The 13,639-nt window shown below is 39.6% G+C and overlaps 1 protein-coding gene across 1 annotated transcript in view; it reads right to left on the bottom strand.

Annotated features, from left to right (window-relative positions):
* Positions 1 to 13,639, bottom strand: part of mbtps2 (membrane-bound transcription factor peptidase, site 2) — a 47,316-nt gene that overhangs the window by 14,808 nt on the left and 18,869 nt on the right. The window contains exons 6-8 of the mRNA XM_061240418.1: positions 9,776 to 9,894; positions 7,351 to 7,531; positions 7,067 to 7,161 (exon numbers count right to left, since the gene is read on the bottom strand). Coding sequence (XP_061096402.1) covers positions 7,067 to 7,161; positions 7,351 to 7,531; positions 9,776 to 9,894 — 395 coding nt within the window. The remainder of the gene's footprint in view (positions 1 to 7,066; positions 7,162 to 7,350; positions 7,532 to 9,775; positions 9,895 to 13,639) is intronic.

The following is a 13,639-nucleotide window of genomic DNA, read 5'->3' on the forward strand; positions in this document are numbered from 1 at the left end:
ATGTACAATTTCAATTAAGGTCAACATTGTCTGATGTTATAATAGCTAAGTATGTGTGTGACATTTGTAAGAGGTGCGGCAGAATTGTAACAACAAAAAATAAATGCATTATTTTCCAGGACAAAAAAAACACTTGGCTCAAAAAAACATATCCTGTATGGATGTTTAAACCAGAAACCAATTAGGAATACCATTTATTTAACTTTATTTGTGAGATTGGGTGAGTTATGGTTTCTCGTTTTTGTCTCTTGCCTGTATTCTGTGAACGAGAGACAAAAATTGCACAAATAAATCCACGGTTAAAATAATTTCCCGGATTTCTGTATAAAAAGACACAAAACATAATTATGATTGAAATGTCCATATGTTGTCCATCTGTTTTAAAACCAACCACAAGCTAGCAAATCCAATACTTATATTCTTGAATGAGAAAATGTGTTAGTTACAATTGTGCCGTTTCTCCCCTACATCATTATTTGTGAAAAGATGTTATCCTAGGCTTACACTTTTTGCCATTATTGATAGTACATTGAACAGTGGACTAGATTATGGTACAAATATGATAATTGTCGTAGCCTACATCTAGCAACACTGTACAAGCATGCCTGATTTCATCTCTAAAACATTGTGTCTGACAATCCAGGCTTTCCCCCTGAACAATGCTTTCAGTATCTCGTCTTGATCCTAGGCTTTTGATTGCCTTTGGAGTCTGTTATTGCTGTTTGTCAGTAAACATGAGGCTAAATAAGAAGAAAACAGGCAGAGAGGTCCAACTCCCTTCCAGTCAACTTTCCATGAATATGCTTTGATACAGCACTCTGCGAACAGCCAGCCCTTTCAGCAATGACCTTCTGTGGCTTACCTTCCTTGTGGAGGGTGTCAATGAGTGTCTTCTGAACAACTGTCAAGTCAACAGTCTTCCCCATGATGCATAAATTTACATATTATTCAGACAGTCAACATAAACCATTTTTTTCATTGGTATTCTAATATTTTGAGATACTGGATTTTTGCTGTAAGCCGTAATCAAGATTAAAACAAAAAAAGGCTTGAAATATTTCACTTCATGTGTTTATCTAGAATATATGAAAATTTCACTTTTTGAATAAAATATTATGTGTATTAACATTTTTTGAGATGCACCTGTATTTTTGGGCTGCCTCCCTAATATCTGCCAAACCTAAATCTTCCTCGCTGCATCTTCTCTCCCTTTCCTGCCATTCCCTGGCAAAAGGGAATGCATATTTTTATTTCTACACATCCTATGTCAATTGTACTTTTTATCTGTATGTAATTTTGTTTAATAAATGTTCGAGAAAAGAAAAAAACATTTTGTTGGTTCATTATCAGGTTTTATTCAATAATGCCTACCAATAGCTTAATAAGATTATTCTTATCATCAGGTGACATTCTGTCACCTGGACCATTTACACTGAGATATCTAATATGTGACGCAACATAGTAAATGGTGTATCATATTGCAGAACTATTCATTTTTATTTTCTTAATTTATGTGAAACTACATTAGAGCTGCAAAATGAGACATCACTTGTTGGGATTGGCCAATCTGTGTGTCTAACGGAAGTGGTTTTGTAAAATCAGCATTTTTTTGAGTGGTTTTTACAGTTTCTCACCGAGAAGTGGCCTAGGTATATAAACTAGCTCATCAGCCACTGCTTTGGAGGGTTCAGAGCGATTTGGGGCATGATGAGCTTCAGATGGGAGGTGTAACACTTAAAAGGCAGCATTTTTAAATAATAATTATAAGCTTTATTTATATAGCACCTTTATATAGCACATTTCATACATACAATATAGCTCAAAGTGCTTTAAATTCAGAACTAAGATCACAGCTCTTTGGTTTCTGCACCCATAAGGACCTATCACAAAGATTATGAAATCGAGGCCTCCAGTGTTGCCAGGGCCATGGTTTTCAGGCCAAAGTGGGCTATTTTGAAAGTCGTTGAAAAATGTACTGTCTCTTATCGGTTTAAAACACCTAAATGGAACATTATATTTTGAGCAGATTTTGGGATGGAAATTTGGCAAGACCTGGCATCCCTGGGATCCTCTCTTCTTGGCGATGCACACTCACCAATGCAATAGCTGTAATTACGTTGTGTCTCAAAACGCACATTTTCTAAATAAATACCATTATTGTCCAACTTATTATTTTATCGTGGTTACCCACACACAGTCCCTTCCAAAAGAATTGGAACAGCAAAGGTCAATTCTTTTGTTTTTGCCATACAATTGAGTTTGAGGTCAAAAGATGTACATGAGATGAGCAAAAGTATTGGAACTGACAGGCATTTCTTGTTGCTCAGATGTGTCCTGTTAGATTGATTTGTTAAACAATAAAGAGTTCTGAGTATCTACTCTTGTGTTGAAAAGATGAACCAACATAGAGAGATTTCATTTTGAAGCTTAGAAAAGAGGGGAAATCGACCAGAGCCATTGCACAAGCATTGGGGATAGCGTGTACAACAACTTGGAATGTCCTGAAAAAGAAAGAAACCACTGGCATAACTGAACAACAGACATTGAACAGGTCAACCAAGGAAAACAACAGCAGTTGATGACAGAACCATTGTGTGAGCTGTGTAGAAAAACCCCAAACATCAGTCAATGACATCACAAACAATCTCCACAGGGCTCTAAATCAACCGTTTGAAGAAGACTTTGGAGCAGCAATATAGAGGCTATACCACAAGATGCAAACCACTCATCAGTAGTACGAATTGGAAGGCGAGATTACAATTTGCAGTTGAGCCACAAACATTCTGGAACAAGTTTTATGGACTGATGAGACCAAGATTACCTCTACCAAAGTGATGGAAACCCCAAAGTATGGAGAAAAAAGGGATCTTGTCATGATCCAAAACATACAAGCTTATCGGTGGAGTTAGTGCCATGGCTTAGGCTTGCATGGCTGCTTCTGGAATTGGCCTCACTAACTTTTATTGATGATGTAATCATGATAGTAGCAGCAGGATGAATTCAGAAGTCTGTGTCCAAACTAATTGGGAGGAACTTCATTATGCAGCAAGACAATGAATCAAAACACACAGCCAACACAACAAAATACATCATTAGGGAGAAGAGGTGGAAGGTTTTAGACTTGACTTTAGAAGTGAATCACCAGATCTCCAATACGTTTGCTTGCCTAAAAAATGGGTGGTCTGATACCAAAGGTGCTATGTTCAAAGTAGTTGAACACGTCTAGGTGTACATACCAGGAAATAAAAGCAAAAAATTCTGAACTCTTGTCTTATGTTCATCTTTTTATCTTAGCCTCAAAAGTATTCAGTGTATTGCAAAAAAAATTGGCCTTGCTGTTCCAGTACTTGTGGCGAGGACTGTAAATCACCGTAGATTAGGGAAATGCTGACAGATTTCTTTTACAGTAAATTGAGCCTTAAAAGCGTTTTAAAGCAGGCTTTAAAATCTTTTGTTTTTGTGCAGGCAGGGTAACATGAACTTTATATATGACATATAAAGTGAAAGGATAACAAGATATTTCTGACCATTGGAAAGGTAGTGTCACATTTCTGCATTTTCTGGTTAGCAGAACACTACAAAACTTAGCTGGCAACACTTTGAACAGTGAGATAATAGTAGCTAACATTAGATCTAAACTTAAAACGTAAAGTGTTGGTATCTGAAGTGAGCGTTGTCCAATGCATTGGATCGTCGTATTAGCTTATAGTAAATGTTACTGTGACTATGTGATGGGGAAGCGGTTGCTAACGAGAGACTACCAACTGTGCAGGCTTATAAGGCACAGCCAAAAGCGTTCACACACGTACGCAAATTGTTTTATATAGACGGTATCAGTTTTCAATTATTGGTAAGATTAACCAGATGAAGATTTAATAGAGATTTCATACATAAGAGTGCAAAACTGTAGTAGTTGCGCTTCAGGTGCTGTTTGGAACATTGTGACAGGGTATTCCAAACAATTCACATGAATCCAAGTGTTTTTGTGTCTGGGATTGGCAATAAACAACCATAATGATAATCCACATTCCTCGGGAGAAAAACTAGCCAGACATTAACTTCTGGTGGAAGCGGCCACTTCCCCATGTTCTGTATGGAACACAGTGAGTCTACGTTAGTCTAGCTAAGTTAACTAAATTATCTTCAAAGTTAACTAACATAGCTAGAAGATCTGTTAGCTATGTTTTACCTTGACGTGCCACCTAAAATGCAACTGACAACCGAAAGAAAAGTATACTGCCTGAATTTTATTTTATTAAGGCTACAATCACATAAGAGCCGTTTACACAGACTATGTTATCACAATAGCAATAACCCCAATATAGCTCAGGGTTTGCCAGGATATACAGTGGGAGCAATAATTATTTGATCCCTTGCTGTTTTTGTAGGTTTGCCCACTTACAAAGAATGGAACTGTGTAGAATTTTAATCATAGGTACATTTTAACATTGAGAGACAGAATATCACAGAATAATCCACAATAACAACATCATATAAATTTTATAAATTTATTATCGTATTTTTGCATAAAATAAGTATTTGATCCCCTACCAATCAGCAATAATTATGGCTCCCACAGACCAGTTAGTTTTCCATTAAGAAGCAATCCTAATCTCAACTCATTACCCAAAACACCTGTGTCAACTCTTTACATCGTTATGTAGCTGTATAAAAGACACCTGTCCACACAATCAATCAGATTCCAACGTTTCCACCATGGGCAAGACAAAGGAGCTGTCTAAGGACATCAGGGACAAAATTGTAGACCTGCACAAGGCTGGGATGGGCTACAAGAAAATAAGCAAGCAGCTTGGTGAGAACGACTGTTGGAGCAATTATTAGAAAATGGAAGAAACACAAAGTCACCACCAATCTCCCTCGGTCTGGGGCTCCACGCAAGATCTCGCCTCGTGGGACATCAATGATCATGAGAAAGGTCAGGGATCAGCCCAGTACTACACAGTACTACAGTGCTTGCTAATGACCTGAAGGCAGTTGGGACCACAGTCACGAAGAGAACCATCAGTAACACACTACACCGTGAAGGATTAAAATCCTGCTGTGCGCTCAAGGTTCCTCTGCTGAAGAAGGCACATGTACAGGCCCGTCTGAAGTTTGCCAAAGGACACCTGGATGATCCAGAGGAGGCTTGGGAGAAGGTGATGTGGTCAGATGAGACCAAAATAGAGCTATCTGGCATCAACTCGGAAGAGAAATGCTGAGTACAACCCCAAGAACACAATCCCCACTGTGAAGCATGGAGGTGGAAGCCTTATGCTTTGGGGGTGTTTCTCAGCTAAGGGGACAGAACGACTTCACCGTATCGAGGGGAGGATGAATGGGGCCATGTACCAGGAAATTTTGGGCGACAACCTCCTTCCCTCAGTGAGAGCACTGAAAATGGGTCGTGGATGGGTCTTCCAACATGACAATGACCCAAAACATACAGCCAAGGCAACAAAGGAGTGGTTCAAAAAGAAGCATATTAAGGTCCTGGAGTGGCCTAACCAGTCTCCAGACCTAAATCTGAAGCTTCGAGTTGACAAGCGACAGCCTCGGAACCTTAAGGATTTGGAGAGGATCTGCGAAGAGGAGTGGACCAAAATCCCTCCCAAGATCTGTGAAAACTTGGTGAAAAACTACAACAAACGTCTGACCTCTGTGCTTGCCAACAAAGGTTTCTCCACCAAGTATTAAGTCCTATTGTTCTATGGATCAAATACTTATTTCATATGAAAATATGATATTAAATTGATATGATGATGTTATTGTGGATTATTTTGTGATTTTCTGTCTCTCAATGTTAAAATGTACCTATCATTAAAATTCTACACAGTTCCATTCTTTGTAAGTGGGCAAACCTACAAAATCAGCAAGGGATCAAATCATTATTGCTCCCACAACTAAGCTACAACTAAGTCATCTAATAAAGCTTTACTTTTCAACCAAATGTAGCTGGATTTTCACCTGAAAACCAAGACGGAATTTCAGTTTACTTTTTATTTCTTCCAAGTCATTATTTTTATTCACAATTGAAATGTATGTTATCATTAACAAAGAACTTTGTTGAATGGATGCCAACAGCATAATTTCAACAGCATAATTTAAGGCTTGCTGTTGGCTTGAAGAAATGGTATCTGATCTCCAGCGACAAATGATTATCTCTTGTGGTAGCTGGCTTAATGGTAACGTAAAATTCCTAAGAGCGCAACTTTCATGACAAATAAATAAAAAATTACTTCCAGATTAGCTTTGGTTTTTATGTGTCTGTCAAGTGTAATTCCTTCCGTTTCACATATGCGATCCATTTCAGCATACGGTGACATGGTAATGGTGATCTACTTTGACATTTTCGTAACCAGAGACTACGAACCTGGCAGGCTTATATGGCTTTGAATAGGTGTTCGGATCATTGTGAACTAACAGTCTTCCAAACACAGGTACGATGTTCCATAGCTATTTGTCGTATTATCTTTAAATATTCGTCCAATTCACATCAGTGTTTTAGTGTCTGGGATAGTTACTAAGCAACCATAATCATAAACTATATTCCTCAGGAAAAAAAATACTGTAAAACTGAGAACTGCGCGATGTTACCCCCTTCGCCGTGGCGCATCACACATGTCTTCAGACAATGGATTGTTTATTAAACACCCGTATGGCTAATACTTTGCCTGCACGAGCCCCAACAACCGCCATATTTGTGTCAGCATTGGTCCACATTGAAAACTCACTAATTGTTCTTGGACAAAAACCGTAAGTGACTTATGAGTTGTCTAAGTGGAAAAAGGAAGAAATGAGGATGAAGGGCAGATATTTTAATCATGGCCTGGTTGTATTTATTGAATAAATTGCAGGGAAGTGTCTGGTGATCAATACTGTGATCTCCGGAATACAGCGAGTCCACAGCATTTCTAGACAAATATTTAATAAAGTGTGCAAGAGTGCATTCCTGCTCACAATATCTTCAGGCCCATAAGATTATACAGGAAAGAGCAGAAACTCTTGGATGCCGATAGTGGCAGAGCAGTAGCAGCCTGCGGCCACTGGGGGTGCTGTGACTTACCAGCTTGCTCTCCATGTCATGACTGTAGGAAAAACAGAGATCCGTCAGACTACCATTACTGCAGCACTCCATCGTACCATCCAGACGCCTGTACACTGGAAAGAGACGGAAAGGGTTCCATCGATTCTAAGACACTGCGGACATGTAATTGCATCTGCTTGTTCAACCAAAACATTGTGTCATTAGCAAGTCGCTCTGGATAAAAGTGACTGCTGTATGTACAAGGGACATTATTGGGTAGCACATTGCCATGGAGACTGTTGGGAGGATTGTGGCTCTCGTACCTCTTCCGGTGGCTGAGCTGAGCTGCAGGCTGCTGCTGTGGACACAGTAGCCCATTTGCGCAGACTGGGATAGCTTTCTGATGCAGGAGTGCCAGTCATCCACCCCCTGCACAGGGCAGTCCTCCAGCTGGGTCACTAGATCACCAACAAACAGGCCTCGCAGCCCACTGGCAGCTGAACCCTGGGGAAAAATGGATACAGGTCTGCAAAAGTTTTTCTCCCCACATCCGTCCAGCCTGAAAGGCACTCCCAGGACAAATTCTCACAACCCCTAAATTGAATGTAAGAAGAATGCATTTGATAATAATATACACTCACCGAGCACTTTATTATGAACATTTTTACTTTATTATTACACCTACTTATTCATGAGATTATCTAATCAGCGAATTGTGTGGTTGCAGTGCAATGCATACAGTCATGTAGATACGGGTCAGGAGCTTCAGTTAATGTTCACGTCAACCATCAGAATGGGGAAAAAATGTGCTCAAAGTGACTTTGACCATGGAACTATTATTCTATATTTAAGTCTGAGGACTGTGGTGGCCATTCCAAAACCTTCATCTGTCTTTCCTGGAGGTACTTCATTGTTGATTTTTAGGTATGCTTTGGATCATTGTCCTGCTGGAATACCCAACCTCTCCTCAATGTCTGGACTGACTTTTGAAAATTAGCCTCTAGAATTTCTTGATATTCAGTGGAATAAAGGCTGAATGGAAACTTAAAGGTGGAATAAAGGAAAGAAAAGAAGCCTGAAGCATTTTGGAACAATGTGCTTTTGACTGACAAAACCAAAAATGTACCTGTAGCAAGGTGGATCCATTATGCTTTGGGTTGTGTGGCAGCTGGGGACACAGGAAATATTGTGCGAGTGGAAGAAAGAATGGATTCCACCAAATATCAAGTTCTAGAGCAGTGGTTCTTAACCTGGGTTTGATCGAACCCCAGGGGTTCATTAAGACAGTCTCAGGGGTTCCCCTGTTCTAGAGGCTAATGTTCAAAGATCAGTCCAGACACTGAAGTTGAAGAGTGTGGGTATTCTAGCAAAACAATGATCCAAAGAATACCTCAAATTCAACCATGAAGTACCTCCAGGACAGACAGATGACGGTTTTAGAATGGCCACCACAGTCCCCAGACTTGAATATTGTTTAAAATAGAGATCTCAAACATGCCATACATGCAAGAAGGCCAAAGAAAATTTCTGAGCTAGAGGTGTTCTGCCAGGAAGAATGAGGAAAAATAACAAAGGTGAGAATTGAAAGACTCTTAGCTGGCTACAGGAAGCATTTACTGCAAGTACTAACTGACAGGGCTCCCAAACTTTTGCACTTTTTTAAAATTAACTGTAAAAAAAAAAGTGGTCAGGTTCGTTGCTGTTCACTTCAATATTCATTTTTATATAATATAATTTTTACCAGGGGTGCCCAAATTATTGCACACTACTGTACTTCAGAATAGAAAGTTCAGCCCTGGAGTGATACTCACCTGACTCATTGAAGCCCTCACACGTAAATCAAATGGGTGTGGGCCTTAGTAATCATCTTGTTAAAAAGCACAGGGCCATTTTCCTTTTTTATCAAACAGTAAAAAAATAAAAATAAAAATAAAAATAAATCTTGCTTTAATGTGCAGAAAGGTTGTTTAACTCTACCATTTTAGTTCAGGTTTGCTTTCGATCACATACAGATTCATTGTAACAGACATTTAAACCTTTTAAATTTTAAACCATTTAAATTTTTGCACCCCACTGTAGACCTGTAGATTTTTAGAAAATTGCCCAACCTATGCTATGTAGGGGATCTTTAGAATACAATATTTTCTTTTATAATGATATGGCTGCAGAACCACTGATATATCGTGACTGTTGGTGATTTCCTGTCCACTTCAAAATGCAAATAGAATACAGTAAAGCTTTTTAATTTTGCCATTTTACCCTCGAGTACCAGGAGTATGGTGAAATGCCTCAAACAAAACTGTGTTTTTTTTTTGTTAACTGTGCTAGCTTATGTTTATAATTAAAAAGTATTTCTTATTTGTTAACGGTATGCTGGCAAAATAAAATAGAAAAAAAGGTTTGGGCCAGTGAAAGAAAACATAGAACAAATCACTACGCAAGGTTACTATGCGGGCAGCTACTTGTTGACATTTAATACATTCTACACGTGAGGAGTGGTTTTTGTGGTTTTAAAAGCACCTTAGATAAATTCTTGGGACAAAAATGTTTTTAACATGAACACTTACTATTAATTCAATTAAATTAACTAACTAAAATGACAAGAACATCTTTTAATAAATTATTGACATGTCCTATGCTGTAAGCTGTGAAGACTGTGATGCAGTTGAAGTGATACAGTGTAGTGCGTGTGATGAAGTATGATGCAGTGTGCATTATGTGGAATACAGCATCCCTCCCCGCACTCACCTCCACCACTTCCGTGACAAGTGCCCCTGCTCCAGTTGAGTACAGTGGGAGCAGGAAGAGAGGGAGTAACAACAGGAAACACAGAGCTACCACACACAGCATGAAGTTATGCCATACCCCTGCAGAAAAACACACAGTAACACATCATGTAGTTATACAAAACCCCTTGATGGGTTCAGGATTGTTCTGTATGCATAGTTAAGCATGAACGTACTGCTAATAAACAAACCCTATGTCATCCAGTAAGAATGAGATAGGACCTCACAGATAAGATGGACATCAAGGCCAAGGGTTTTTGGCCATACGACCAGTATGTTGAAGGTTGCTGTAGTGCAATCTTCCTACTGGGCCAGCGTGACATTGAAGAAACATTTACTTTTCTTTAGTAAGGATCTGTTGACGTCATGCATTATCCCAGCTTTGATTTCAATGAGAGAAGCTGGGTCCTAACAGTTTGTCAACAAGGATGGGATTTGGAAATATCTTCTGAATTGGATCAAAGACAATAAGAGGGTGTTGAACCAATTTCTAGAGACATGTGGTCAATCTTACTCCAGTGCTAGTGCGACACACAGGTGTCATTCCCAAATTGCTGCGGCTGTCACATGTGAAAAACCACATGTGCACAAACACAATCTTGCCCAGATTCACAGACAATTAGGGTCGTGAATGGGGGGAGGGTAGGGAGACTTGTTGGAGGGTGTGAAAGCGAAGAAAACTAAATCCTGCCAACACTTCAGGTTGTCAGTAAACTGAGCTTCTGAACACAGCAGACATGCTGTGCCAAGAAAGCAATGTGTGTGATATAGTAGTGAACTATAATCATAATAGAAATTGATGCAAAATTGATTAATTAGCTTTAATGGAACATTCTTCTAGCTAAATAGAGGAGTTGAAGAAACTTCAGCATTTGACCTGTGTAGAGGAATTAGCAAAACTGGTGGGCTCCTGCCTCCTTGTCTAAACAATAATGGTTTATTGCGCTCACAGACCCCTTTTCTGTTTGGAAGAGTGTCACTCCCTAAGCTTCCTTCCCCGACTGAATAATATATGGCAGGAGTCCTGAGTGTGTCTGATCTATTTCTAAGTGTCTGCCTAGGTATGAAGATGGGTGAAAACCATTTCAGAGAACTACAAAAGCGTGTACTTCTCTCCATGATCATGAAATAAAGCTGGACAAAGATTGAAGTCTGCGTAGGCCTGAACTATTCTGAGCAAAGTTTTTCCTTGCCAACCTGGGTGAAAGCTGAGGGGGCAATGGAGGGGGCAGGGCCCATCCTGTGCATATATGTTTGGTTTAGAGGCTGTGATGATCAGGTTTTTCTTATCTGTTGCGGTGTACCTGGATAGCCAGCTGTGGTTTGCTATCACTATAGGTGAGAGGCAATATTCCTCCAGACTCAGTCGGGTATTCAATAATTTGCTTGCATCGTTTCACTGAGCACTGGCTGATGTGTTGACTCAATACCAAAGTCTAGAGCAGCACTACTCAACTCCACGTCCTGCAGGCTGCAGTGTTTGCAGGCATTTGCTTGAACCACCTGATGTCATTATCTTATTATCTGAACCAAGGCGATAGAAAAATAAGTGAAATCAGGTGGTGTAGCACATTGTAGGAGCAAGTACCTGCAGACATTGCAGCCCGCAGGACATGGAGTTGAGTAGCACTAGCGTTGAGTCTTCAATATGTTGATGATTCTCTTATCTCATCTCCTGATGAAGTGACCTTGAGATACCTTTGCAGCACTCGCCTGACACAAGGGTGAAGTGTAAAAGTGTAAGAGGTGAAATGCTCAATCGGGTTAAGGTCTGGTGATTGACCTGGCCAATCTAAAACCTTCCACTTTTTCTCCCTAATGAAGTCCTTTGTTGTGTTGGCAGTGTGTTTTGGGTGATTGTCTTGCTGTATGATGAAGTTCCCCCGAATTAGTTTGGATGCATTTCTCCGTAAGTTGACAGACAGAAGGTTTTTGCAGACTTTGGAATTCATCCTGCTGCCATCATCATGAGTTACATCATCAATTAAGATTACTGAGCCCACTCCAGAAGCAGCCATGGAACCCCAAACCATGACACTTCCTTCACCATGCTTCACAGATGAGCTTGTATGTTTTGGATCATGATCAGGTCTCATCAGTCCATAAAACTTGTGGTGTTTGTGGCTCATCTCTGTACTTCTTAGCAAATTGTAATGTTGACTTCTGATTCTTACTACGGATGAGTGGTTTGCATCTTGTGGTACAGCCTCTAGATTGCTGTTCTCTAAGTCTTATTCAAACGATTGACAGATATACAGTACTGTGCAGAAGTCATAGGCACTTTATTATATATATATGTTTATTTTTGTGCGTGTGTTAGTATAAAAGAACACATTTGAGATTTCCAAATATTCTTTTTCCAAAAGATGAAATATTACAGAGACATTTTTGTATTTAATTTTTAAAAAGTTACATATTACTGTAAGCAATTGACTAATTTTTACATAAAAACGTGATCAAGGCTGTCTGAGATCAGAAGCAAGGTGACAACCAATGTCTGCAGAAGAACTGTGTGGCAAGTTCTCCAACATGCTTGGAACAACCTCCCTGCTGATTGTCTTATAGAACTGCAGAACAGCGTTGGCTATCTCAGAGAAATGATGCAGTTTTAATGCCGAAGGGTGGTCACAAAAATATTGATTTGATTCAGCTTTTAACGATTCTGCCAAATTACGAAAATGCAATGTAAAATGAATAGTATGTTTATTTAGGACCTTTCATTGAATTATTTTTGAAAGAATCTTATCTGTACAGAATGTTATACAGGTGCCTAAGATTTTTGCACAGTACTGTAACTTCACCCCTACCCTGCGGGGATTGTTTGTAATGTCACTGACTGTTTTGGGGTTTTTCTTCACAGCTCTCACAATGTTTCTGTCATCAACTGCTGTTGTTGTTTTCCTTGGTCGACCTGTTTGACGTCTGTTGCTCAGTACGCCAACGGTTTCTTTCTTTTTCCAAGACATTTCAAGTTGTTGGACAAGGCTCTGATCAATCTCCTCTCTTTTCTAAGCTTCCAACTGCCTTGCTTTTCTCCAAAAGACAGCTGTCTGAGCATCATGTTGGTTTATCCTTTCTAACACAAATGCAATCTTTGCAAACCAAGATTAGATATTCAGAACAATTTATTGCTTAACCATTCAATCTAACTAGACACATCTGAACAACAAGAAACACCCGTCAGTCACATGTTCCAATACTTTTGCTCACCTAAAAATTGGGTAGTCTGATATAAAACTTCTAATATATCACCTTTTGTAACACATCTACACTGCATCCGGAAAGTATTCACAGAGCTTCACTTTTCCCACATTTTGTTATGTTACAGCCTTATTCCAAAATGGAATAAATAGATTTTTTTTCCTCAAAATTCTACACACAACACCCCATAATGACAACATGAAAGAAGTTTTTCACAGCCTTTGCCATGAAGCTCAAAATTGAGCTCAAGTGCATCCTGTTTCCACTAATCAACCGTGAGATGTTTCTACAGCTTAATTGGAGTCCACCTGTGGTAAATTCAGTTGATTGAACATGATTTGGAAAGGCACACACCTGTCTATATAAGGTCCCACAGTTGACAGTGCATGTCGGAGCACAAACCAAGCATGAAGTAAAAGGAATTGTCTGTAGACCTCCGAGACAGGATTGTCTCGAGGCACAAATCTGGGGAAGGGTACAGAAAAATTTCTGCTGCTTTGAAGGTCCCAATGAGCACAGTGGCCTCCATCATCCGTAAATGGAAGAAGTTCGGAGCCACCAGGACTCTTCCTAGAGCTGGCTGCCCATCTAAACTGAGCAATCGGGGGAGAAGGGCCTTAGTCAG

Source organism: Conger conger, chromosome 4 (genome assembly GCF_963514075.1).
Source record: "Conger conger chromosome 4, fConCon1.1, whole genome shotgun sequence".
In the NCBI taxonomy this organism is placed as follows: Eukaryota; Metazoa; Chordata; class Actinopteri; order Anguilliformes; family Congridae; genus Conger; species Conger conger.